The 24,193-nt window shown below is 37.2% G+C and overlaps 1 protein-coding gene across 5 annotated transcripts in view; it reads left to right on the top strand.

Annotated features, from left to right (window-relative positions):
* BICD1 (BICD cargo adaptor 1) overlaps positions 1-24,193 on the top strand; it is a 228,553-nt gene that overhangs the window by 185,956 nt on the left and 18,404 nt on the right. For 2 of the 5 annotated variants that reach the window (XM_073877733.1, XM_025879520.2), the window contains one exon: positions 19,276-19,351. The exons of 2 other annotated variants lie outside the window; for them this stretch is intronic. In XM_073877733.1, coding sequence (XP_073733834.1) covers positions 19,276-19,323 — 48 coding nt within the window. In that variant the 3' untranslated portion in view covers positions 19,324-19,351. Of the gene's footprint in view, positions 1-459; positions 561-19,275; positions 19,352-24,193 lie in introns of all 5 variants that reach the window. One more of the 5 variants, XM_073877731.1, reaches the window with a different exon arrangement.

Below are 24,193 nucleotides of genomic sequence, written 5' to 3'. Positions count from 1 at the left end.
GTTTTCTATTGAGGACCATTGAAGTAGTTAAATTAATTAAATCATTGCAGTGGATATACAAAGAATTTAATTTGTTTTGGATCCTTTTGTTGAAGAATTATGACAGATTTAAATCTCGTTTAAAAATTTAAAACATAAAGCATAAAATATTATCTACCATATATAAAGGATATTTTCAAATAGATTTTATTTCTATGAGACGGTCAGCAGAAAACCCTATCTTCTTCAAGCCACAATTTCTCAATTTCTGGAAAATCAACTCTAGGATGGGGCATTGATTTTCAAAATTAATAGATTGTTTTGTATTAATTGGTTTACAACATTAATACAACCTTTTGGAGGAAAATTCTGGCCTTTGCCTCTGACTTTGGCTGTTTCTGCTGCCTCATCCCCTCAAATTCCAGAGTTTCTGTCCTTAGCTTGTTGACTTTCTTGTTGCTGACTTAGTCCTTATCTTAGCATACAGACTCCAGTGTTCCCACCCATATTGCTACCAGCCTTGATGAATCTGAGTCAAAAAGGACCCTGTTGACATCAACGAGTTTACAATCAGGCAGCAGGTAGTACATCTTCATAAAATCATTGTTTGTTTTTATATTATTTATCATATAAATAGCTGTTACATATTATTTATATAATAACAATAAAATCTTACCATTTCATCAATAATTAAAATCAATCTATCAGAATATGTGAAAGAAATCTATGTAATTTATAGTCAAGAGATGTTATTTCTATAGTAAAGACTTGACTATGTGATTTGCACAGGTAAATTAGGTTCGTGAACCCAATTGCAATGTGTGTATGTGTGTATGTGTGGAGGCTTCCCCACTCCAATAAGCAATTCTCAGACATCAGCTGGGTATGCTGCAATTCAACTGAGTTCTGACACTGTCTACACAGAAATAACATTAGATTTCGCCTGTTAGGTCTCAGTCCCACAAGGCTGCCCCTCTCCCCTTTTCAGACACCAGTTGAAAGCCCGGGTTATTACTTGTGTTTCTGACCACCTGGCTATGGATTAGAGGTTCCAGTGACCCTCCTCTTTGGCTTCAAAGACCAGTCACAAGTTTAGGTTGTTACCTATATTTCTAACCAACTGACTATGAATCAGAGTTCCCGTGACCCCCTCCTCAGGTTCAATCAGTTTGCTAGAGAAACTCACAGAACTCAGAGAAATATGTTACTTACTAGATTACTAATTTATTATAAAAGGATGTAACTCAGAGATAGCCAGATGGAAGAGATGTATAGGGCAAGGTATAATGAAGAACTTGGAGTTCCATGTTCTCTTCCAGAGCACACCACTGTCCCCAGATCTCCAGACATTCACTAACACAGTGCTTTTGGGGTTTTATGGAGGCATTATTACATAGGCATTATTGATTAAATCATTGGCCATTGGTGATTGATTCAACCTCCAGCCCCTCTTCCCTCCCCAGAGGTTGGGTAGTAGGACTAAATGTTCCAACCCTCTAGTCATATGGCATGTTCTCTTGATTCTCCTGGCAACCAGTCCCCATTCGTAGGTGGAGTCCAAAAGTCACTTTATTAAAATAACTGGGGACACCTTTATCATTGTCAACACTTAGGAAATTCCAAGAGTTTTGAGAGCTGTGAGCCAGGAATTGTGGATGAAAACCAAATAAATCTTTCTTCTAAAGCACAATATCGCAAAAGGATAAACAAATCTCAGACTTAAAAAAGCAAGCTTGAACTCTTTTCTTGAAGTGACAGCCTAAGCAATTTGCTCTTTACACTGTGTTTTGCATGTAGGAGCTTTCCCTTTTGGGTGTTTTACTTTCCCTGATGATTTCAATTCCCTCTGCCCCTCCCTACTTCTCTCTTGCTCTCCTTCTCTTTCTCTGACACCATTACTGAACTAGTGGGAGAGAATGGTATTGTTTTGAAATCTGAAAATTTTGTATGATATTTTGGTTTTGCCAGTCTTTAAAGCAGTGTTAACCTTAGATACATAATCACCCTTTTAGATGTATAGTCAACAACAGACACAAACATGTTCATGAGTGAAAATTACCTTTACATTTCACTACATTCAAACATTTTTCTGTTTTTTATATTGTAGTTTATGTTCTCTCTCTCTCTCTCTCTTTTTAATTCATTTGAGACCAAGAGATACAGAGAGAGAGAGCAAGAGCAGTAAGGAAAGGCAGAGGAAGAGGGAGAAGCAGACTCCCTGCTGAGCAGGGAGCCCAATGCGGGGCTCGATCCCAGGACCTGGAGATCATGCCCTGAGCTGAAGGCAGATGCTTAACCATCTTAGCCACCCAGGAGCCCCTGTAGTTTATGTTCTTAAGCATGTACCAAACCTACATTTCTTTCCTTAACTCTTTTGCTCATTCACTCATTCATCAAAATTTAACAGAATGTATTGAGCTACCACTATGTGTCAGGCACTTTTGTTGGCTTTTGATATAATGTTATTTATGTGAAACATCATCCCTGTGCTTCAAATAATTAATGGTGTTAATAGATGTTCCCAGAATAAACAGAGGAGTTGGGCTGGTTAGGAGCATTCTCCCAAAAGAAAAGCAAGCACTGGTCATGAAAGTTGACTAGACCCTGATAGGCAGACAGTAGGAATGCCGATGTGGGTAATGAGAAGAGCCTTCTAGGAAAAAGGTCAGCTTTTGCAAAGACCATGAGTTTGGGGACTAGAAATTGAAGGGGGACTTGGGAGTGATGGGAAATGACACTGGAAAGACAGACAAGGACTTGAAAACAGATAGCCAGATTAGTAGAGTGGACTTTATTCCTTGGGCATAGATGACTGTTTTAAGAATAAGATCAGGTTTTCATTATATTAGATTGCCCTGACAGCAAGGTGGAGAATGGATTGGATGTGGCTAACACCTAAGGTAAAGAAGTAGGTATGGAGTCTCATGAAACGTGCAGATGAGAGGTGGTGGAGACTTGGAATCAAAACAGGGAGAAGTGTGAATGTTGACACGTGTCTGAATTTAGAGAAGTCCAACCATACCTGAGAGCAGGAGCTCTGCTTAACTCTAACTGCCTGTCTCCTTCATCCTCCCATATTTTATATGTAGAAGGAGCTCAGTGAATGCTATTTGAACTGACTTTCTGAACTAATAGACAGCCTCAGTGGTTTTTTTCCCTAAAGTATATTTTTTCCTCTAGAGGCTTCTCCATTTTTGTGAGCTCCTCTTCCCCAAATCATTATGCTTTTTTCCGCCCCCACAGGATTCAATCCTTGAAATAGCTGGAGCGAACAGTGGTCTGTTGAAACTTGCGATCTTTTTAGGCTTGTATTTTCTCTTAACATAGCTTCTATAGAGTTCTCTGCAGAGGAAGGCTTGGGCATTTTCTGATGCTAGAGCATGTTGCCCTTGGTTTGGTATCTGACAAAAGTTAAATCAAAAATATTAATTCAGAAAATTGCCAACCACATGTTGAAGTATATGTTTCTATCTGGCCCCAATGTAATATACAATTAGAAATTGGTTCAAATTTCCAAATTTTACTGTATCATGTATGCTACAGGAGTATTTTTCTTTTTCTGGATTAGTCATGGTTCATTTTACAGTGGAAATGTCCAATACCCTCCTATTTCTTTTCAGTATTTTTTCAAGGAGCAATTCTATTTTTACAGGAAATCTTTTACTATAGGATGATCTTGAGTTGGAATGTGCATCATTAAAAATGTCATCTGAGAGATGTCTCTTCATTAGATTCCATCTGTCTCTCTGATGAAAGATACCCAATTGAAAACTGAAAAATGTATCTCACTTTTTCCCAAGAGCTCCATATTTGCTTTGTTTAGATAAATACCTGATATTCTCTAATATAGCTGGATGTTTTGATTTTCGCCCAGGTAACTAGTTTCATATGAAAATATTTTAGAATTTTAAGATTTTCCCCCTCTGTTATTTTCTCTTACAAAGTGTTTAACCTATATGTATCATATATACCAGTTTTACCACTGTGTACATAAATTATGAAGACTTTTCTGATCCCTTATATTCACCAGGTAGAATTACCTGCCTCCTTCTCTTTGCCTCACTACAGATGGCATAGGCACAGTGTCTTAAATCACATTCCTCTATGAATCTGTAAGCTTTTGGGCAGGAACCTTGCTCCTTGATCTTTTAGTTTTCAGGATCCTGCACTGTACTTGGCACATAGTAGGCCCCCAATTTGGTGGATAATTGGCAATAAGTCCAAATTTTCTACGATATCTCAAATATTTGGTTTATTATGGTTTATCACCTATACATGTAGATCTTCTAATGTATAGATTATAAATGGTGTATTTCAGATGAGATTTAACGTAGGTGATGTAATCAAATCTCCATAAGAGTTGCATTTGGGAAATTTCCAAGTCAATTATTTACTTTTCTTATCATTTAATTTAGGCAGTGTGTGTGTCTGTGTGTGTGTGTGTGTAATATTATATATATAACATGGCATATTATATATAATTTAAATAATCTTTATTTGGTTGTTTTATATGGGTGCCTAAAAATCAAGGCAATTATAAGAAAATACCCATGTAGTACGGAGTAAAAGATTACATATAAATATGTAGGCTTTCCTTATTTTTTACTTTCTCTTATTCCTTTTTATCTGTTTTTAAAATAGTTTTTAAGTACTTACATATAAATATGTAGGCTTTCCTTATTTTTTACTTTCTCTTATTCCTTTTTATCTGTTTTTAAAATAGTTTTTAAGTACCATGAATAGATAATGATGGTTCAAAGTTCAAAGGTTACAAAAGGTTGTGAAATAGAAAGTAGCTCTCTCCCAGCCTACTTCTTGTGTCCTTCCAGAAACATTCTCTATATGTACAATATATAAATATGTACATATATAATCACAACTATGTATTATATATGTATTAACATTGGCACAACCACAACCATTGTTATGCATGCTATTTTTTTTCCACTTAATATAGCTTGGCTTTCTTTATATCAGTATTCACCTTTCTGTTTATTTTTAACCAGATGTTATGGAGGACAAGGAAGATACTTGAACCCTTTACGAAAGCTTGAAGTGTTCAAGTGTAGAATAGAAATATGTCTTGCCAAACAATAAAATGGCCACCACAAGAATGTTTCACCTTCTAGACCAGAGCTATTCAATAGAAAGATAATGTGAACCAGATATGTAATTTTAATCTAGTAACCATATGAGAAAAAGTAAAAGAAACACATGAACTTAATTTTAGTAGTATGTTTTATTTAACACAATGTATCCATAATATTATCATTGCAAGGTGCAATCAATAGAAGCAATTATTCAGATATTTTATGTTCTGTTCTTCTTAGTCTTTGAAATTCAGCGTATATTTTGCGCTGTCTGATACGCTACATCTCAATTTGAATTAGCCATATTTCAGGGGCTCAGTAGCCAGATTTGGCTAGTAGCTACTGTATTGGTCATACAGTTCTAGGCCGTCTTACTTACCAGTGGTTTTAACTAGATGTAATTTCTGCACAGAAACCTAAAATTTTACTCATAATTTTATAATAAGACTTAAGATGGCACATATTTAGGTTTTCTTTTGAAATGAAATATTGGGCCAAATGTTTTTTGTTGCAGATTGATTCTGCTTTGTCTCTGATTGGTGGCAATGCTCTTTTAAATAGGTACATAGTGAATGTTTGTATACTCTTCTTTATACATCTCTTTTATTTGTTATTAGGTCTCTTTGTCAGTATTATAATTTAATTCCAATTGTTTAGGTATACCCTAAGAAACCATATGTCTTAAATATTCTTAAAATAATTATACAACTTTTTTAAAAAAATTGGTGTAGTCAAGCTTGTAAAAAATCCATTTTTATTTAAGTAGGGAGTGCATTGGTAATGTTTATAATGTGTCCTGCCAATTTTAGATGGCAGAATTTAATGACACCATATAGAGACCGGAAACACAAAACAACTCTTTCCAGGTGGGTCCCATGTGTTTTTCTTTTGTCGTGGATAACAGAGAAGATAAAGATAATACTAAGTAAATAATTTCATGGTGCAAACTGAAACCAGTCAATAAATAATGCAGTAACTAAGGGAACATCTGATGACTGCAGTTCTATCAGCATTTTTATTTATTTTTTATTTTTGTTTTTGTTTCTTACTCCTTCCTCTGTCAGGTATACTATCCAGAACTTAAATTTTCTTAAAAGATTCTATATTCAAAACCTGAGCATTGTAAGCCAAATAAGTGATGATAAAAGGATTACTGAAGGGATCCACATGAAAACCAACATTGTAGCTGGAATGTGCATATTATATTAGATAATATTTTTCAGTCCATGTTGATGATTTTAGTGTAACTATGTAGTTTTAAGGTCTTTTAAGTTTTATTAATATTAAACCCATGGAAATTGAAATTTTCTTATTAAATTCTTCAAGGAAAAAACCAAAATCTTTCCCTAATATATATATTAAGTGAAAGAAAATAGTTTTTTTGATACACCTAATTATTACATATTCAGGGCAAAAGTGGTCAGGGCATACTTGTGTCCACCAGAGTCCAGCCATGTGGTGCTAAAGATAGAGGCCTCCAGAAGGTGGCTGAGTCTGGAGGGGTTCCTGGGGGAAGGGAGCACAGATGGGCTGAGACCCACAAAAGATCCAGGACATTCCAGCCTATAACTGCCTTCCTCTCCTGATTCTGCCCAAATGACACTTTCTGGCTAACTAAAAATATCAATAGGGAGATAGAAAACATGAAAGAGACACACCTCTGGGATTGGTTTGTAGATCACAGCTCCTGCTTCAGACCCACTGAAGTGACCGGGCTCTGCCCCCAAAATGACAAACTAGTCCAAATGCTGAAATAAGAAATTGCTCATGTTCTCTTACCACTTTCTACCTGTGCATGCTTCCCACTATCAGGTGAGAGAACAGCCTTTATTCTGCATACCTGCCATCAATTACTTACCTACAGTGCCTAACCCTTAGTGTCTTTGGTATCCTTCGTGGGTGTCGGGTGCTACAACTGTCTACAATTGGCATCGCCTTGCCTTCATATCCCAAAGCCCCCTCTGCAAAGAAGAGTACTCAGTTCTGGTGGGCAGCTGGGGCCTCTCCCTCATTGTGTTCCAGGGGAAAATGGCCATTAGCATCTTCTCTGCTCTGCTAACCCTATTTAACCCAGTCTGCTGGCACTCGTCTATTGTATTCTATTGTTTGCCCTCACTGTAACTATGTAACAGTCTCTGTTATTTAAAGAAGAAAAGCAACAACAAACCCTCTGATCATAAGCATTTCTCAGGATGTTATATCCAAACTTCAGCTTTCAGAGGGACATTTTCTACTTACAAAGAACACTAAGAAAAACATACTAAGAAAAAGCCGCAATAGATCCCAGTGAAGTCTATCTTGAGGTTAACAACTGTAGACTTTCCTTTACATTTCTAATGATATATGGACAGTTACAGTGAAGAAATAGTGAAGGAACTTCTCCCAACTCTGAGACTCTCTGATTCTATGAATACAAATCATTCCCTTCTTGACTGGGACTGGAGCTTTGTAAATAACCCATATTTCCAAATAGACCTGTAAGGAAAAATACTAAAATATCTCAGCACCAGTAGTATAGTTTGCATCAAGAAAAAGGAAAATTTCCATTTTCTTAATAAACAGAACAAACTTTTTTTATTTGACAACTTAAAGTGTCTGTGTGTTCACTGACTGTACAAGGGAGAAAGGAACAGTGCTCCAGAGTTCATGCCAAGTTCTTGCTGGGTGCTCACACTTTGATTTACTTCTCAAAACTGATGGGATTGTTTCTAAGAGCATACCTAGATTGGTATACATGATACGGAGGCCACTGATTTAATTCAGAAATGTTTCTGTAGTGCCCACCAACATGGCAGCCAACCAGACCCTTCTGAGGCCTTAACAGACAGTTAGGGAATGGACCTTTCTACATGCTAACCCGGGCTTCAGTGGCCTTCCTGAGCTCTGAGCAAGTTGGTCAGGGTCTGAAGGAGCAGCCTGAGTTCTGCTGTGAGCATGGTGCAAATGACGGGTAGTTGTAATGCTCATGGAAAGGCTACCCTTGCTACTTATTCCTTTGTTTTAAATGATGCAGTGGAAATGTAGTTCCATAGCACTTGCACCTAGACTACTTAAAGTGACCTAATAATTAAACTCGTACAGCTAATCAAGCAGAAAAGATTCACAGCGCTCTGTATTCATTGCTTAACAATGGAGCATCCAGCCACCCTGGTTTTCGCTTTGCGCAACTATATGTCCCTTCTTCTACACACCCCTCTCTTTAGTCATCTGTTGATCCTTGTTTGGTTTCCTTGGCTGTTTCCCCAGTGTATTGTGCCTGAAATTATGAGAGGAAAAAGGAAAAGCACAACTCAAAACAGCTGCTTTATTCCTTTCTATTGTTTACTTTTAAAAGAAGTAAAGTCATAAAGATGTCCTATAACTCTTAATTTTACTGTCCTTTAATTGTCGCCTTTCAGCCAAAAACAAACAGTCATTGATATGTTCTCCATATCACAAATCTTAAGTTTTTAGGAACTGCCCATGTAAAAGCCAAGTTTGTTTCAGTTTTGCTCATTATTGGACTCTGGGGATTTTCTTTTTCTTTTTTTGGTGTATAGGTTATGTCACTTCCGTGTGTCCAGACCATAAATCAGATCTCCTTCTGAGGGACTGCTTTTCAAGCTGGCCTCTCACGTAACTGAATTAGTGCATGAAGGTTCTCAAGAGATGGACTAGATTAGACTGTTACTCTTAAAATAGTTGAAAGAAACAACTCTAATGTCAAATATTTGCATTGATAGTTTTATATGGAAATATGTATGTTTATTTTGCAGGACACTGATTTAGAGCAGGACTGTTACTTTAGCTAAACCTACTTTTAGTGGATATAAAATTGTTGCTTTTTTTTAGTTGAAGGGGAAAACCTTTCCTCATGTTAAGGACTTTTTTGCTGCTCTGATGCTGTTCATTTAGTCCATTTTTTGCTCTAACCTGAGCCTTGCCTCCCAATTCTTCATTGCACATAAGAGTATGTCTTACTACAAATAGAATCAGTCTATGATCAGTTTGGATCATAAGATCTAAAATTCAAAGTTTAGAGTAGGAGGGGGTGCTCTGGCACAGACATCCCAATGCGGATGCTGCTAAGTGCACCTTGTGTACCTATTTCTGGCCATCCAGGCGGTCCCTGCTCTACCTCTATTCACATGTCCTTAAAAAAACAAGTATAGGATAGTCACTTACTCTAAGTAGGTATTTATGGAATAAGCCATATATAATGACAATAGAATCAGTTAAACATAAATTTTTTTCTCTTTTTATGCACTACTTGACATCAAAAGCAAAAAGAGGTAAGTTGGCTATAAACCTGTAGGTGAACCTTACTTTCTTTAATAGAATTATTCCTGAGTAGCTTTGCTTCAAATAAGTTTCAATAAATCACATACTTTTACATTAGGAAACTTATCTTTGTAAATTCTTATTCCTTTCTTTGAAAAATGAATAAGCACCTTCTGTAAACTTGGATTTTAAAAATATTTAGTATTTGAATATATTGCTTTTCCTTTAACTGAGTTATACTTATGGTTTAATTTGCTCGTGAGGACACAGTGTATTTTGTAACACTTGATTTAGTTTGGGGGTCTCTGAAATGTTCTCCCCCCCAAATATGAATTACATAAGTATTTCTTCTTTTCTAAGAAAAGTAAAAAAAAAAAAAAAAAGCCAAGAAACCACTGACATTGGTGAAAACCTGTAATTTTCAGATCCATCGCTTTACAGAAGAAGAAATCCTGAACCTCTCAGAATATTTTCTAGTGTTGGTTTGTTTTTGATTTTTTTCAATGATGAAAAAAAGTATTAAATAAGAAAATCAAACACATTTCACTGAGTGGTGTCTCCTATATTTTTCTTTGGGGGATATGTTTTTTACAATGGATCTTTTTAGTGGGTTTTTGGTTGTAGTTTGTTAACTTAATTTCTCTTTTGTGTCTTTCTGATGATGAAGTTAATTCTGACACTTCAAAGGTATAGCTGGTCTTCATCTGCTACGTGCTATTTTTGACTTTGCTGAATGAGAACAGACCATCATACCACCTTGAGTTAACGCTGTACCAGCTGACACTGTTCTTGGGAAGGTCATTTCTGAACAAAAGGCTGTTTTTGAAAAGGTGTTTAACTGGTGTAAGAATCTGGCAGCAAAATGTACTTTTACCTCTTGGTGCCACTGTATTTTATCCCCCACCCCCCAAATTTATCTTCTGTCTTCCTACCATAGGCAGTTGATTCCACACATGCTCATGGTTTCATTGTACCTTGTTCAGGAGCAGAAAGTTGACTTTACTGCAGGGCATTTGTATATTTCTCTTTTGCAAGGTTCGAAATAAAAAATAGATTGTGAATATTGCTTTGTTTTATCAGCTAGCCATATGTTATCCATCAGGACAGCAAATGGAAAGCTGGGTAAAAGTTTTTGTCTAATCTATAATAACTGAAAGGTCTAAAAATGCTCCCTCTTCTTCGCAAGTCATTCTCTGATTCTACATCGTTGAAGACCATTTTAATGCTTGTCACCAAAATGTGATAAACTATATGCAGTTGTCATTTGTATGAAGGCAGAGCCAGATGTTTTTTAAGATTTGTTATCAGGTCATATTTTTGCATTGTCTACATGGAATTGTTTTCTATGTATTTCAACAATTCTGTCTTTACTGTTCTTTGGAAAATTTTAATGAATAATGATTGTTTCTGACTATCAAGGGTATAAACCTGTAACCGAATTTGCTGTGTTAAACACTGATGGAAAGATAAGGTGGAAGTGTCTGGTGACATGAATTAGTAGATTACACTCCTGAGTAGTCGGAAATAAGGCCATCGTCTTATCTGTGGATACTTTCAGAGAAACTAATGTATTAACAGGATATGTCATATGTTTGGCAAAAAGGAATGAGATAGCCAACTCTATGTGTTTGATTATAAAATGCTAAAAGTTGTTCACAGCTCTCCATTTTTATTAGTGTCAATGTACCATTAAGTTCATCATTAGATTTTTTTAAAAATATTTCAGCTTTTCCTGATTACTGTTTATATTTATGTCGATGCTTCTATCTCATGCTCTCCTTATTATTTTTCTTTATAAAATGTTTCTACTTTAAATATTTATTTTTTTCCTAAATTCTCTACTCTGTATGTATGTTTTTTTTTTCAGTTTATGTGTATAGGCATCCATAGGAGTACTTAAGTGTTCAAGCTGTTACTATTAGGAGAATGTATTTTGATGCTTCTTACCATTAACTTTTCTGTTAATTCACTAACACACTATTAATCATTTTGTAGATTTAGTGAGGAATAATTCAGTACTGGTGTTATTTGGCACACTTTAAATAATGGCAATTAAAATTATTTTCAAGATTTATACATCAAAGTCTTACAATTATAAAGAAGAATAATCACCGAATGTTACTAAATTAACTTTAAAACCTTTATCAGATAGTATTTCCTCTTTCTTATTTCTTTTATTAGAAAGATGTTATGTTAGGAATGCCTAATTGTAAATTCTCCCTTCTTCAAATGGATCCATCAGACAATGCATTAATAAAGTACTAATAAACAAATCCAAGGATGCTTTAGGGAAGGTGAAATAAGTATATTAGCAAGTATTTTTCACCACATGCATCCCCAAGCAAACTCTTGTGGGAAAACAAAGAATTATAAGGTAGGGTCCTCCCTACTCTGAACCACATAGAATGATGGAGGAGATTAGATATACCGCAAGGACAGCAGTGGTCAAAGCTGTATGCAGAAATGTTGAAGGAGATGCAATAAGTGCTAAAGGAGTTTAGGGAAAGCAGACACTTCCTCCTGGATGGTTGGGAATAAAGATGAAACCTTTTAGTTCTGAATAGTCCAAGAGAAGAGCATTTCAGATGAATGTAATGATAGGGGCAAAAAAGATATATCATTGTCAAAATGATTTCATCATATGGTCTATCTTGGCTTTTTAAATTTCGTTGTTGTCAATGGCATTTACTTTGTTTCTTGAAGCTGAAAACCTCAAGGTCACCTTGACTCCTCCCCTTAGTCCCTCATGTGTAATCAATGACCTGTTCCTGTCAACAGACCCTGGGCTACATGCTTTCACAGGCATTCTCTCACCTGGTCTGCAAAGTGCTATTTAATGTCCTCACTTAACAGAAAAACTGAGGCTCAGAACTTTTAAGTCACTTTATTGGTGTCTCTCAGCTCCTTTTTGGTGGAGCCAGGGATCTAAACACCAAAGTCTCTCTGATGGACTCTAAATTTCATGCTGACATGAAGGAAAGTTGAAGAGCACAGGGGAGAGAGAATGGGAGTGAAGAGGAAGATGAGGAGACCACAGAGAATTGCTACATCCTTGGCAGATGGAAGAAAATTATTGTGAAATACCTATTATCCATTCCCAAGGATTGATGTGTAAGGCCCTCACTTAAGACCTGGGTGTATACATAAGTATGTCAGTAGCTAATTATGGGGAGCACCTTTGTGCTATTATTTGCAAATATACACAACTCCTGAGTTTGGGAGGCTTTTCTTTAATAATTTGCATTTTTTCTGTCTCCAGTGCACAGAAATGTGTATTTTTTTTAAGGTTTTTTTTTTTTTTGAGAGAGAGTGATAGCACAAGTGGGGAGGGGAGAGAGAAGCAGACTCTCCACTGAGCAGGGAGCCTGATGCAGGGCTTAATCCCAGCACCCTGTGATTATGACCTGAGCCGAAGGCAGATGCTTAACCGACTGAGCCACCCAGGCATCCCTAGAAATGTGTATTTTCTATCAATGACTCAAATCTCATATTCTATCAACAGTTTAGTTCTCCCCAGTAAAATGTATTTATTTGTCCCAACCTTAGAATGCTTAAAGTTTAGAAAAATAAGGAGAACTTTGGCTGTTCTCAGTTTACTTAGACTAGAGAGGTACTGTTAGCAGAGTAAGAGGTAAGAGACGGGGTGACAATTGCTTCCAGTTTGGAGCAAGTACAAAGGCTCCATATTAGTTTGCAAGGGCTGCAATAGCAAAAGACGGCAGACTGAGGGGCTTCAACCATCCACATTTGCCTATTCATAGTTCTAGAAGCTGGAAGTCCGAGATCAAGGTTGGGCAGGTTTGATTTCTCCTGAGGCCTCTCCCCCTGATGTGTTGATGGCCACCTTCTCCCTGAGTCCCCACATGGCCTGTGTAAAGCCATCCCTGGTATTTCTGTGTTCTAACGCTTCCAATCCCGTCTGCTCATAGGCTATCTATCAATCAGGCTGGATTAGGGCCCACTTAACACAGCAGCATTTTCACTTAATTACCTCTTTAAAGATCCTATCTTCAAATGTAGTTACATTCTGAGGTAGTGGTAGAGTTTCCCACATATGAATTTGGGGTGACAAAATGTAGTCCATTACAGGCTCCATGGGGCATTCCACTGGGCTTGTGTTCTCATTTGCCACTGTCTCCATGGGCCTTAAGAAAATCACTTAACCCTTCTGATCCTAAGTGTTCTGATGTCTAAAATGAGGATTATGACAACCAAACTCAGTTGAGTTTTGTGGGCACAAAAAAGCTTTTGTTCACTATAAAAATCATATAGAAGGTAACCCTGCACAAATTCCTTAACCTCCCTAGGCCTCAGTTTCTCATTTCTAAAATAAAAATAAAACCTATCTCTTTAAGTTTTTTTTAAGGATTAAAGAGCTGTGGCATATAAAGTGTTTAGTCTAATGTCTGCAGAGATACAGCGCTTAATAAATATTACATGTTACTGTTATTTCTCATCCTTTCCTCTTCTGCTGGCTCTTCCTTTTCTGTCATTGCCGAAATCCCAATTAGCAAGTAGTTTGGAAGATATGACCAGGTGTGCAGAAAGAAGAAAGAGGGATATCCTTTCATCTCCCTTAAGGACACAAAAGAGGATGTCTTCTATGCTTTGATCATTAACTAGGGAGTTATTGTAGGACAATCCATAACCATTTCTGTCGACCTTCTGTTTAATAACTTTCATCATTAAACATTCTTGCTTTTCTGCTGCTAATCATCTGTCCTCATTGAAAGGTCCTTAATGAACATCGACCATTTACTCCAACGAGGTAAGATATTTGTTCCAAAGTCATATCTATTTGCAAATAACAGCAATGTCATTATTATATGACAGCAGTTGTTTAAGTGGGTAAATTTAATTACTGAACCTATCTTTCTTTAACAGCCTTGGAAATAGTACACCAAGTTAACAGAGATATTAACTGTCTCACCAAGAGCCATGTTTGCTGTTTGTATCATGAGTTTTCATTTTTTCTGCTGATTTTTGAAATATATGGGTTGCCATTTTTAAATGAGAAGGGGAAAAAAAGGAAAACACACATGCCTTTCCTCCTCACTTTTCTTGTTGAAGGAAAGATGCAAAAAAATCATGGCCTTATGAAAGATAGAGGAATAGGTGCCCAGGGAGAAATAGAATATGAAAGTGAACAGATGAATTCCTATGTGGATCAGAGGAGGAAATGTGGAAATAGAGTTTTTATACAGTGGAAAAGAAAGACATTTCTCTAACCTGTCAACCAACAACGTTGAGGTTGATCCTAGGCAAATTTCTGGAAGTGAATGTGTTTCATATGCTCAGTATAGAATAAGGATTACTAATAGCCAGCATGAGTTCATCAAGAATGACTTATGCTAGACTTACTTTCATTCTCTATCTCATAAGATCAGGGAAAGTGGTAACATAATATATCTAAATTTTGGCAAACAAGTAACCAGGTATTTTATAATATTTTTTAGACAAATAGAGGAAATTCTAGATGATGATATAATTGTTTGGGTCCATAACTAGTTGAATGACATCTTCAAAGGGCCCAAATTCATAGATGGATATTTAGCCTGACCCCATTATTAGTTACTAATCTTAGATAAAGATAATTAAGGTCATGATTATCACATTTTATGATTTGAGGGAGAAATAAGAGGGAGAGGAAGTTGATATGCTAGATTACAGAATAGGATCTAAAAGATGCACAGGTAGGAAAAGGTGAGACTTCCTAGAGATAAATATAAAGTTGAAAGTATGTGAGGGACGCCTGGCTGGCTCAATCAGAGGAGCATGTGACTCTTGATCTCAGGGTCATGGTTTCAAGCCCCACGTTGGATGTAGAGATTGCTTAAATAAATAAAACTTTTTTAAGTATGTGAAATATTGCATTGGGATTCCAGACACCCCAAGTACAGGATGGAGGAAGCATGACTTGATGGCACCATCTGTAGCCAAAGTAATCTCATATGAAACAGCAGTGGGGCATGGCTGCCAAAAAAATATTGCCATGCAGTCTTCTGCTCTTTTAACAGAATGGGGATATCTCACATGAGGCAAGGTTGCCACTCCACTTCACCAATCACATCTTATCCCACATGACTTCCCTTGAGAACACCTCATTTTTAGAAGATTGTTGCACACACTGGAACATGGTCAAAGAGCAAGGAGGAGAGCGAATGAAGTTGAAAATGTGTCCTGTGAGGAAGAACTTACATTATTTGGCCTGAGGAAAACTCAGGAGACAGATAGAGTTTTCATAGAAAGTGTATAGCACCTGGGGAGTTTGTGGTCATGAGGGAAGGTAGGGATGCTCATGAAACGGTAAGGAGGCATTAGTTCTCAGGTCTGGAAAACCAGGGGCTGGGGTGCTGGCCATTCTGTAGGAGACTGTTTGCCACCGAGCTGCTACGCTACTTCCTACAGAGCATCTGGGTACCAAGGAAGCTGTTCATGCAGCCGCACAACTGCTGGGTGTGGTCTCCACAGATGAGCTTTCACCCACAGGGTCCTCACCCACCTCGCAGCACTGACAGCTGAGCCCAGCGTGGAACCCAAGCACAGAGGGGTTCCCTGCCTTCTTCCACATGAGGCTCTCCCTCCCTCCCCAAACAGCCACCAGTGGACTCATGGGACTTTCTAAGGCATTGGCTTTTAGAAAATCGGTTAATTTTCTAAATTGCTGTAGGAAGTTTAAAAGTAGTAGAAGCCTGTAACCTTATGAATGTACAGTGTTATCTAATGCAGTTCTGAGCATTTCAAAAAACTTTATGATGAAATATTTTATTACTATTAGTAGAGACCATAAGCCATGTAGAGTTGCAAAGAAGTTCTTTGGCTAACTTGTGTTTTTAGGCATTAGCCTAGATGTTACAACCTTCAGGAAGCATTCCCTGGCCACTTAGATTTAGTTAAGTGTTTCTGCTCTGAGGTCCCTACATTTCCCTATCATGGAAAGCAGTGCAGTGATACGTCTGTAAATTCAATCCAGCCTTTGGATCATACAATTCTGGATTCAAATCCAGATCCATCTCTTAGCAGTCTTTGGCTAGTTACTTAACGTAAGTCCCCCTTTATCTCACCCATCAACTGCGACTCATAGAACAGGGTTCTAGGAGAGCATGCAGGTTAAGTGCCTACACAGTGCCTAGCACATGGGGAGCAATAAACAAGTGCTAGGTGCCATCATCATCGTCACCATCACCATCATCATCATCATCATGACATTTTATTGTAATTGCTGGTTGAATATGATTGTCTTACCCAATTGGCCAGGGACCATATCTTCTCTGTTTTCCCTTTGTCCCCAATGCCTAACAGTTTTGAACACATACAAAGAGTTTAGTAACTTGATTGTTGAATGGTTATGTTCTGGTGGCCCAGATGACAACAGTGGTTGCTGGGGTTCTTTAATGAGTCCTGCTTGGGTCACATAATTGTCATCTTTTATGTCCTCAAATGTAATGACATGAGGCCTAGCTCCTTCAAAAGTGAGTCCACCCCAGCATAGATCCTGGAAAGAGCAGGGAAGATTATGTAGAGCCCACAGCATCTGGGGGGAAGCTAGGAAGGATTGTCCCAATCTCCCAATTCACTCCTTTCATTTTAACAAAGTACATGCTAATACATATCCACTGCTTAGTTGGGTTAGATTTGTATGTAACTGGAGGGCTATTAACCTGAGAAGAGAGATTTAAAAGACAGCTGAGTCAGAGTAATACAGATATTTTTCAAATTTTATCTTTTTCATCTGTCACCATCTTATCTGTAGAATTTGCTTTTTATCCTTTAAGGATAACACTTAGCTAGGTAGTTATAAATAACAAGTACAAAATAATAATAATAATTAGCCCAGAGGTGATGTTACTTCTAAAGGAGAAAAATTTGATATTCACTACAAATATCAGGAATATCCACCACTTATTAAACAGTTCATTAAGGGCTCACACTGTGGTCCTGCTCACCTGCTTTCTAAATTTCATTACAGAACATGTTTTGAATGAATAATAATCTATAACTGCATTAGCAAAAAAACATTTCTAATGTAAGTGAGATATGGAAAAAAATTTAAACCATGTAAGTACTCGAATTACTCTAATTCTAAGGCTTGTTATTCCATAGAGGCCAAAATTTTGCTATAGGAGCACTTCATTTATACCTCCCTGGAAATGGAAGACCTGAGGCCAAATTCCAGAGCGGTTTTCCAAGTGTTCATTTTCATTTACATCCATTGTATTTACCCAAATACACCATAGGAGGGCAGCAGTCTCCTGGTTAACTTAAAACTGCGTGTCTGCTGACCATCTCAAAATCGTTATCTGAATGAGTCCAAGACATCCCCAAATTATCGTTGAGATAGGAAAACTGTTGGAAAAGAGAGAAGGATCATAAAGGAATTCATTAAGACTCTGAGTTTCTACAAAAGGGAATCATTGAGCTAATCAAGCTGCAAAATGAGAAGACAAAGTTAAAGGAAAAAAAAAAAGAATTCCCCAAAGTGGAGAAAATGGAAATACTTGTTACATTTGAAGGACTTTTACTGAGTGTGATAATCTGAACACCAGCTATGAATGAGAAGCAGATCTCATTCCTATTAATAAGTAATAATAAGCTACTCTGCAACAAAAACCACCTATGAAAGGCTCCCTTCAGTAAGGATGTTCTCTTGAATGAACGCAAATCAAGCCTGTCTACTTTACATCACAGACAGCTTTAGTGTGTTTTCAATGTTGTAAGCAAAGGCATCAGCAGTTTTCATGAATTTTGGTATTCTGGAATTATATAGTCAGGTTTTGCTGTGATGAAAATATACTGGCTTTAGAACAAGTGATACTTAGATACAGGCCTGTGAATGTAAATTTCAGTAGAGCTTCAATAATTCAAGCCTATAAATCCAGGTTTTATGATAATTTGACTTTAGTATTATCTATATAACAAATACGGAAAGAAATTTGCTAAGCAAATACTTGGTCTAAGCACTTAGCGAGAGGACATGCTGCAGTTACTTGAGAATAATTGAATTTTCAAGTCTGACTCTAATTTTCACTTTTTTGCAAAATCTTTTTATGGAAATAGAACGTATGCATTTCTAACCAGCTTCTCAGTGGTCTCTAGTATAGTCAGCCTGGTACCAATAAACAGACTGTTCTTTGATTAGTTTAGAACACTCAGCACATGGTCTTTCTTGCAGTAGGTGGTTAACATAACTGATCAGCTAAAACATGGAGTTTTAATAGGTAGCATTTTGTTAACCTAGTATGAGTTACATTATGTGACTTTAAAATGGCAAAAATATAACAAAAATAGATTTCCCATTCAGCTTAGCTTTCTCCATTAGTCCAAGTTACTAACAATTTACTGTATAATAAGCATTCTAATATTTCTGCTAATAAATCTTTTGATTAATAAAATTTTCAGAAAACAGTAAAGATAATTTTTCTCTGATATCTCATTAATCATGGAAAATATTGTATTGCATGCTTGCTTTTTTTCAATGTACCTATGGGATTGACAATATGCCCATGTGTCCTGACAATAAAGGCAGTTATCTGAATATATTCCATTTGGAAAAACAGATCTAAGTAGCATATTCCATTTTGGAAAAGCAGATCTAAGTGCTAAGCAAGTAACTGCCATCATGTTCAAGTTCAGAACTTGAAGATCTTTCATTATATTAATAGACCCTTTATTTTTAGATGTATCCAGATACCAAATGTGAATGGCCACATATATTCTAATGTACTTGAGAAACCCCACTACCAATTTTGTATCACTGATTTTTAAATACTGTATTTAATCAAGAAAAACGTCTTTTCTATTGGCATCATTCAGGGGGAAACAAAATGTCAGATGTTTCTATATGAATGCACATTCCTCACTAAATCTCTCAGGCAACTGCTTTAGTTACTAACACGATGCTCTGTCATCTCTTTGTATACATGTCTAATTTATCAGTTTCTTGTAGATTGTCAGCAGCCTGCTGCCTCCGTACCGCCACAGTGCTCACAACTAGCCGGGAGGCAAGACTGCCCAACTGTCAGGTAAATTCAGACGTCCTTTCTCTTCTCACCCAGCTGCATGTCAGATCCATGGATCCCAAGCTCTCCTTTCCAACACCATGACTTCCTATCCATAATTATATTTGCTACATTTTATCTTAAATATGGGCTATGCTAACATACCCTGGATACCTGAAGTCTACACGTGCTCCGTGGAAATGCAAGAGAGCTAGAGTTTATTTTATTGGCCACTAGTGCGTAGACTGAGGGCTGCCTTCATCTCCCTTGTATGAATAAATGCTAGGATTAGTGCAGTGATTCATTACCTTCCAAAATATAAAACCTGGAATTGTTATGATGTTTGCCCTACTTTTTCTTTTGCTTGTCTTTCGTCCTTAGAATATAGTTCTCAGACAAATAAGCAGTAAGAATAGAAAACATATCTCATGAATGTGTTTCCCTTTTGTCTCCACTCATTATCCTCATTAAAACTGAATTTGAAGGCTGGAGAAAAATTTATAATTGACATTTTAAAAGAATATTTGCAGTGATAGTGCCCTTTATGTGAAATTAACTGAAGAATCTTAAAGGCAGCTTTATGTACTCCCCGTACACTAAACTGGAGACTTGTTGACAATTTCTATTCCAATGAAAGCTTTACAAACCCATCATGAATTTACCTCCATGTGGGTGAACTTGCACTCAGCATCAGAGCACCACCCTCCCCCCCAGGACTGTCCATCTTTGTGTAATACTTCGTCTCCAGTTATTTGGCCTCTGATGGTATAAAGTTTTTATAGTCTGTAGCTTTTATAGTCTACTTATTTTTCTTTCCGATTTTAACGTATGTGTTACTTTTCTCCCAGGGCAAGGCTGTTTTTGAGTAGGGGCTGGCCTAGATATATTTCCACGTACGTCAAGAATAGATGTCAGGAGCAGGCTGCATATGGTCACGGTTATAGCCAGGAGCCCCCATGTGACCTGGTCTCAGAGGGGATTATGCAGCCAGTTGCAGGAGGGAGACGAGGAGTTAGCAGGAGAAGGTACATGATTAAAAAAGTCCCAAACCAGCATCTTCCGACTGATGTCTAGTCTGCCAACAGGATTCCAGCCACAGAGTTTTTACTTCAGGAACATTCTTTGCTAACATACGAATGCCACCTTATTACAGCTGCCAGCTGTAGAGTCATTTTAATTATGTAAGTAACTGAATATGATGATAAATGTTCAGACCCATCCTAGTGAGACCCAGTGTGTGCAGTGGTGAGGAACATGGGGGTCTTAACCCACAGTCCATTCTCCACCAAGCACCCCACTCCCCCAGGGCCTGGGACAGTGCCAGGCACGCAACCAATGTTCAGCACCTGCTGATTACAGGAATGAGTGAATGAGCTCTGGAGGCAGACGGCTTGGGTTGAAATCCCACCTCTACCCCCTGCTAGTTGTGTAATCGTGGAAAGTTGCTTTTGCTGGCAAAAATTCTGTGTGTGTGTGTGTGTGTGTGTGTGTGTGTGTGTGTGTGGTTTTTGTTTGTTTGTTTTTTGTTTTTTGGGTTTTTTTTTTTGTTTTTACTTGTACAGAAGAGAATAGTTTTGAGGGATTCAGTGTGGCACAGGCCTGATGCATAGGGTGCTCTTGATATGTTACTATTACTAACCATTCTCAGTACCTAACTGTTCCTCAGCATGAAGGTCTGTGGCCTTTTTCATAACTTCTCTAATTTGCTTGGGGAAAGAGTGGAGAAGCCTACTTCTTTAAGTGTTTCAATTAGGTAAGGAGTGGAAAGGCTAATGGGGAAATTTTTTAAGTTTAATTTTATTTCACCTTGGTTTTTTTATATTTAGGAACTGGTTTGACTAAACGGTTACCTGCCCCAGTTCTGTATCTTCTGAGCTTACAGAATTTAGGTTGCTTGCTATACCTTCAACAGGGATGATTTACTTTAAAGAAAAGCAATTTAATGAATTACAAATGTTTCTAGTTTCTACCCATGTGAATATAGCATAGGCCAGGTTCTGTGGTCCCCACAGAGAAATGATAAAATCCATATAGTCCTGAAAAAACTCCTTTTCCTAGTCACTGGGATTATGATTGGCTTCCTTCCCACCCACGCCTTTGCCAAATGGATCAAATTTAATGCCCTCACAGTTTTTGTTACTTCTTGGTGGCAGAAAAATTAACAGCCAACATTTGAGTTCTTACCGTGTACATGACATGTGTTCAGTTCTTTACACTTCTTAATCATTACAACTCCCAGAAGGTAGGAACAGTTATCACACCCATTTTTAAACCAGGAAACTGAGGAGGAGGGGGAGGTAACGTAACTTCTCCAGGGTCACCCATCCTCAAGGCAATTGAGCCCAACAAGTCTGGCGCACATTGTCCTAACCACCACGGTACACCACTGTACCACCAGGAGATGCTCCCCAATTTTCATTATGCTGTGAGGAGTATAGGCAGAGAGAATTTAAATCACTCGTGTTGACCCTGTATCCCAGAATTGAAAAGGAAAGAAAATGTTTACTTAATGAGAAACATGAGAAATAAAACATGCTCACAATGTTGAGTAACTTTAGATCAGTGTTCTCTATCTTTGTTTCTCACATAAAAATTGTTTCATACTTCCTTCAGCTTACATATGTTCAAATAACTTTTTAGGTGTAGGGTTTTGAATCATGAGCATTTTCTTCATATTTTCCATGTATGCTTCTTACAGACTGATTCCATTGTAAAACTACATTATTAAAGTTGTCTATAGATCACAGACAATCATAATGTGAAGGGAATGCCCAACATGTGGCAGCCTTGGGTGCAATATTTAAATACACAGAGATGTTTGGGATTTAGCACTTCAGTCCCCTTCTATCAGGGAGTTGTTTACTGGGACAACAAAAGAAACTTTCTGAAGAAATACCCATTTTTACATCTTAGTAACAGTTTCCTAAGCCTACTGTTTTCAACATGATCTACCTACAAAAGGTAGGTTCTTAAATGGTAAAGGTTGAATAACAAGTGGGTTCCTGAAGGCGGTTAGCAATCAGAACTGAATATAGCCTGTACCTGAAATAATTAGAACTTATCAAATATTTACATCTAAGAAATAATTTCTTAACTGGTAAGCCAAGAACATGTTTCTGTCTTAATATATGTAATGTATGGCATTTTATGCAAATGTAAAATAGAAGTAGTATAATATGAAGTATTTATGAAAATCTGAAATAATGAACATATTTTTAAATCATCATGAATATAATGTGGTGGTGTTAGGCCAAGTGAGCTATAACCTGTGGCTCAGCTGGTCAAGCAGAAATGCTTGTCTTCTTCCAGAAACGAAAATCGTACTATATGTTAACTAAGAAAGAAAAAAAGAAAAGAAATGTCTTCCTTGATTGGGAAGAGTATTTGGACTACATGGGGCCTTCCAACACCCTTCTTGTATAATGTGACCGCCCCATGCTACTTGCCCTAACTTATGTTGAATAATGTGTTTAGTTGCCTAAAAAAGAAACGTGTTCTAAACTGTGCAGATCTAACAGACAGAAGCTCTGTGAGGTCTGTGGGAGGGTCTGTGTGCTGCTGTGTTTTCTGGGCCATCTGACTCCATCTGCAGGGGGGAGAAAGAACCTTGGCATGCAATGGTTTTTTTAGCCCTTGTGTTTAAGCTCCAGTTCTCCCAGGGTTACCCACCACGTTTTAAAAATAGGTAGGAAAAGTCATTTTTATCACTGGTTGCTCTAACTAGTACAGAAGAGCACTCTCCTCTGAAACTAAATTCATAGAAGTTCAAAGAGTTTGGGAATTGAGGATGACCTCAAGCAGATCAGCAGTTTACATAATTATAATTTTGTGTCAAAATTCAAGAGATACACTTGAAGGATAATTTCAGTACCAAAGATAAAAAGGATTTTGAATGCCAATTTTAATGACTTCAATGATAATATTAGCTTTAAAAATAATAGTTAAATAGATAAATAAAAATTATTTATTAAATATTTATGTATTTGAGCCATGGCTTAATTAAATGGGTATGATTTGAGCCATGAATAGTTTTCTCAAATATTATTCCTGGCAGAAATGAATTCTATGGTACCGAATTTCATAACATATGAGGGGGGAAAGCAGAGTTTTAGAAAAATGCCAGTCTTTTTCGATTAAATAAAAAAATCCCCATAGTGTGTGTTCCCCGTTAGTCATCTTTGAAAAGGTCCGAACCCAAAAGTGTTTTGTAGTTTTAACTTACGAAGTTCAATGATTTTACTCCCTTGTCCTTCAAGATTATACATCAAGACATTAATGAGCCTGGGCATTTATGTGTTCGTTTAAACTGGAGGCTCTCAGAAGTGGTTATTTGGAAGTCTGCATGATATGCTCAGGAAATAGGAAGTTTTAAAACTATTCTGTCTTATTTATACTGCCAAACTAAAGCAAGTAGTGGGGACCCTTAGAGCAAATTAGGCTTCCATGGGCAAATTACTTATCCTATGGAATCTGGATCTACTAGAGAACTGTAGGGTCCTCTAAAGCTTTGATTCATCATTGTCTACTCCCCGGGAGCTTGTTGGAAATGAAGATTCTCAGGTCCCACCCCAGACCTATCGAGTCAGAAGCTGCATTTTACCAAGATCCCCCAGGTGATTGGTATGCATACTGGTTTTAAAAGAACCGATTTGAAGAAATCTTGCCACTAACACAAAGACCTAGAGGAAATGAGACTGTGCAGAAATTGAACAGAGCGACATTGGGGGAAGGGTTTACATGTCATTTCCCTAACATCTTTCTTTCTTTCTTTCTTTCTTTCTTTCTTTCTTTCTTTCTTTCTTTCTTTCTTTCTTTCTTTCTTTCTTTCTTTTCTTTCTTTCTCTTTCTTTCTTTCTTTCTTTCTTT

The sequence above is a fragment of the Callorhinus ursinus genome, unplaced genomic scaffold (genome assembly GCF_003265705.2).
Source record: "Callorhinus ursinus isolate GAN/ISIS: 27379988/994484 unplaced genomic scaffold, GSC_fseal_2.0 scaffold27, whole genome shotgun sequence".
Classification (NCBI taxonomy): Eukaryota; Metazoa; Chordata; class Mammalia; order Carnivora; family Otariidae; genus Callorhinus; species Callorhinus ursinus.
This window is presented reverse-complemented; position numbering and strand designations above follow the sequence as displayed.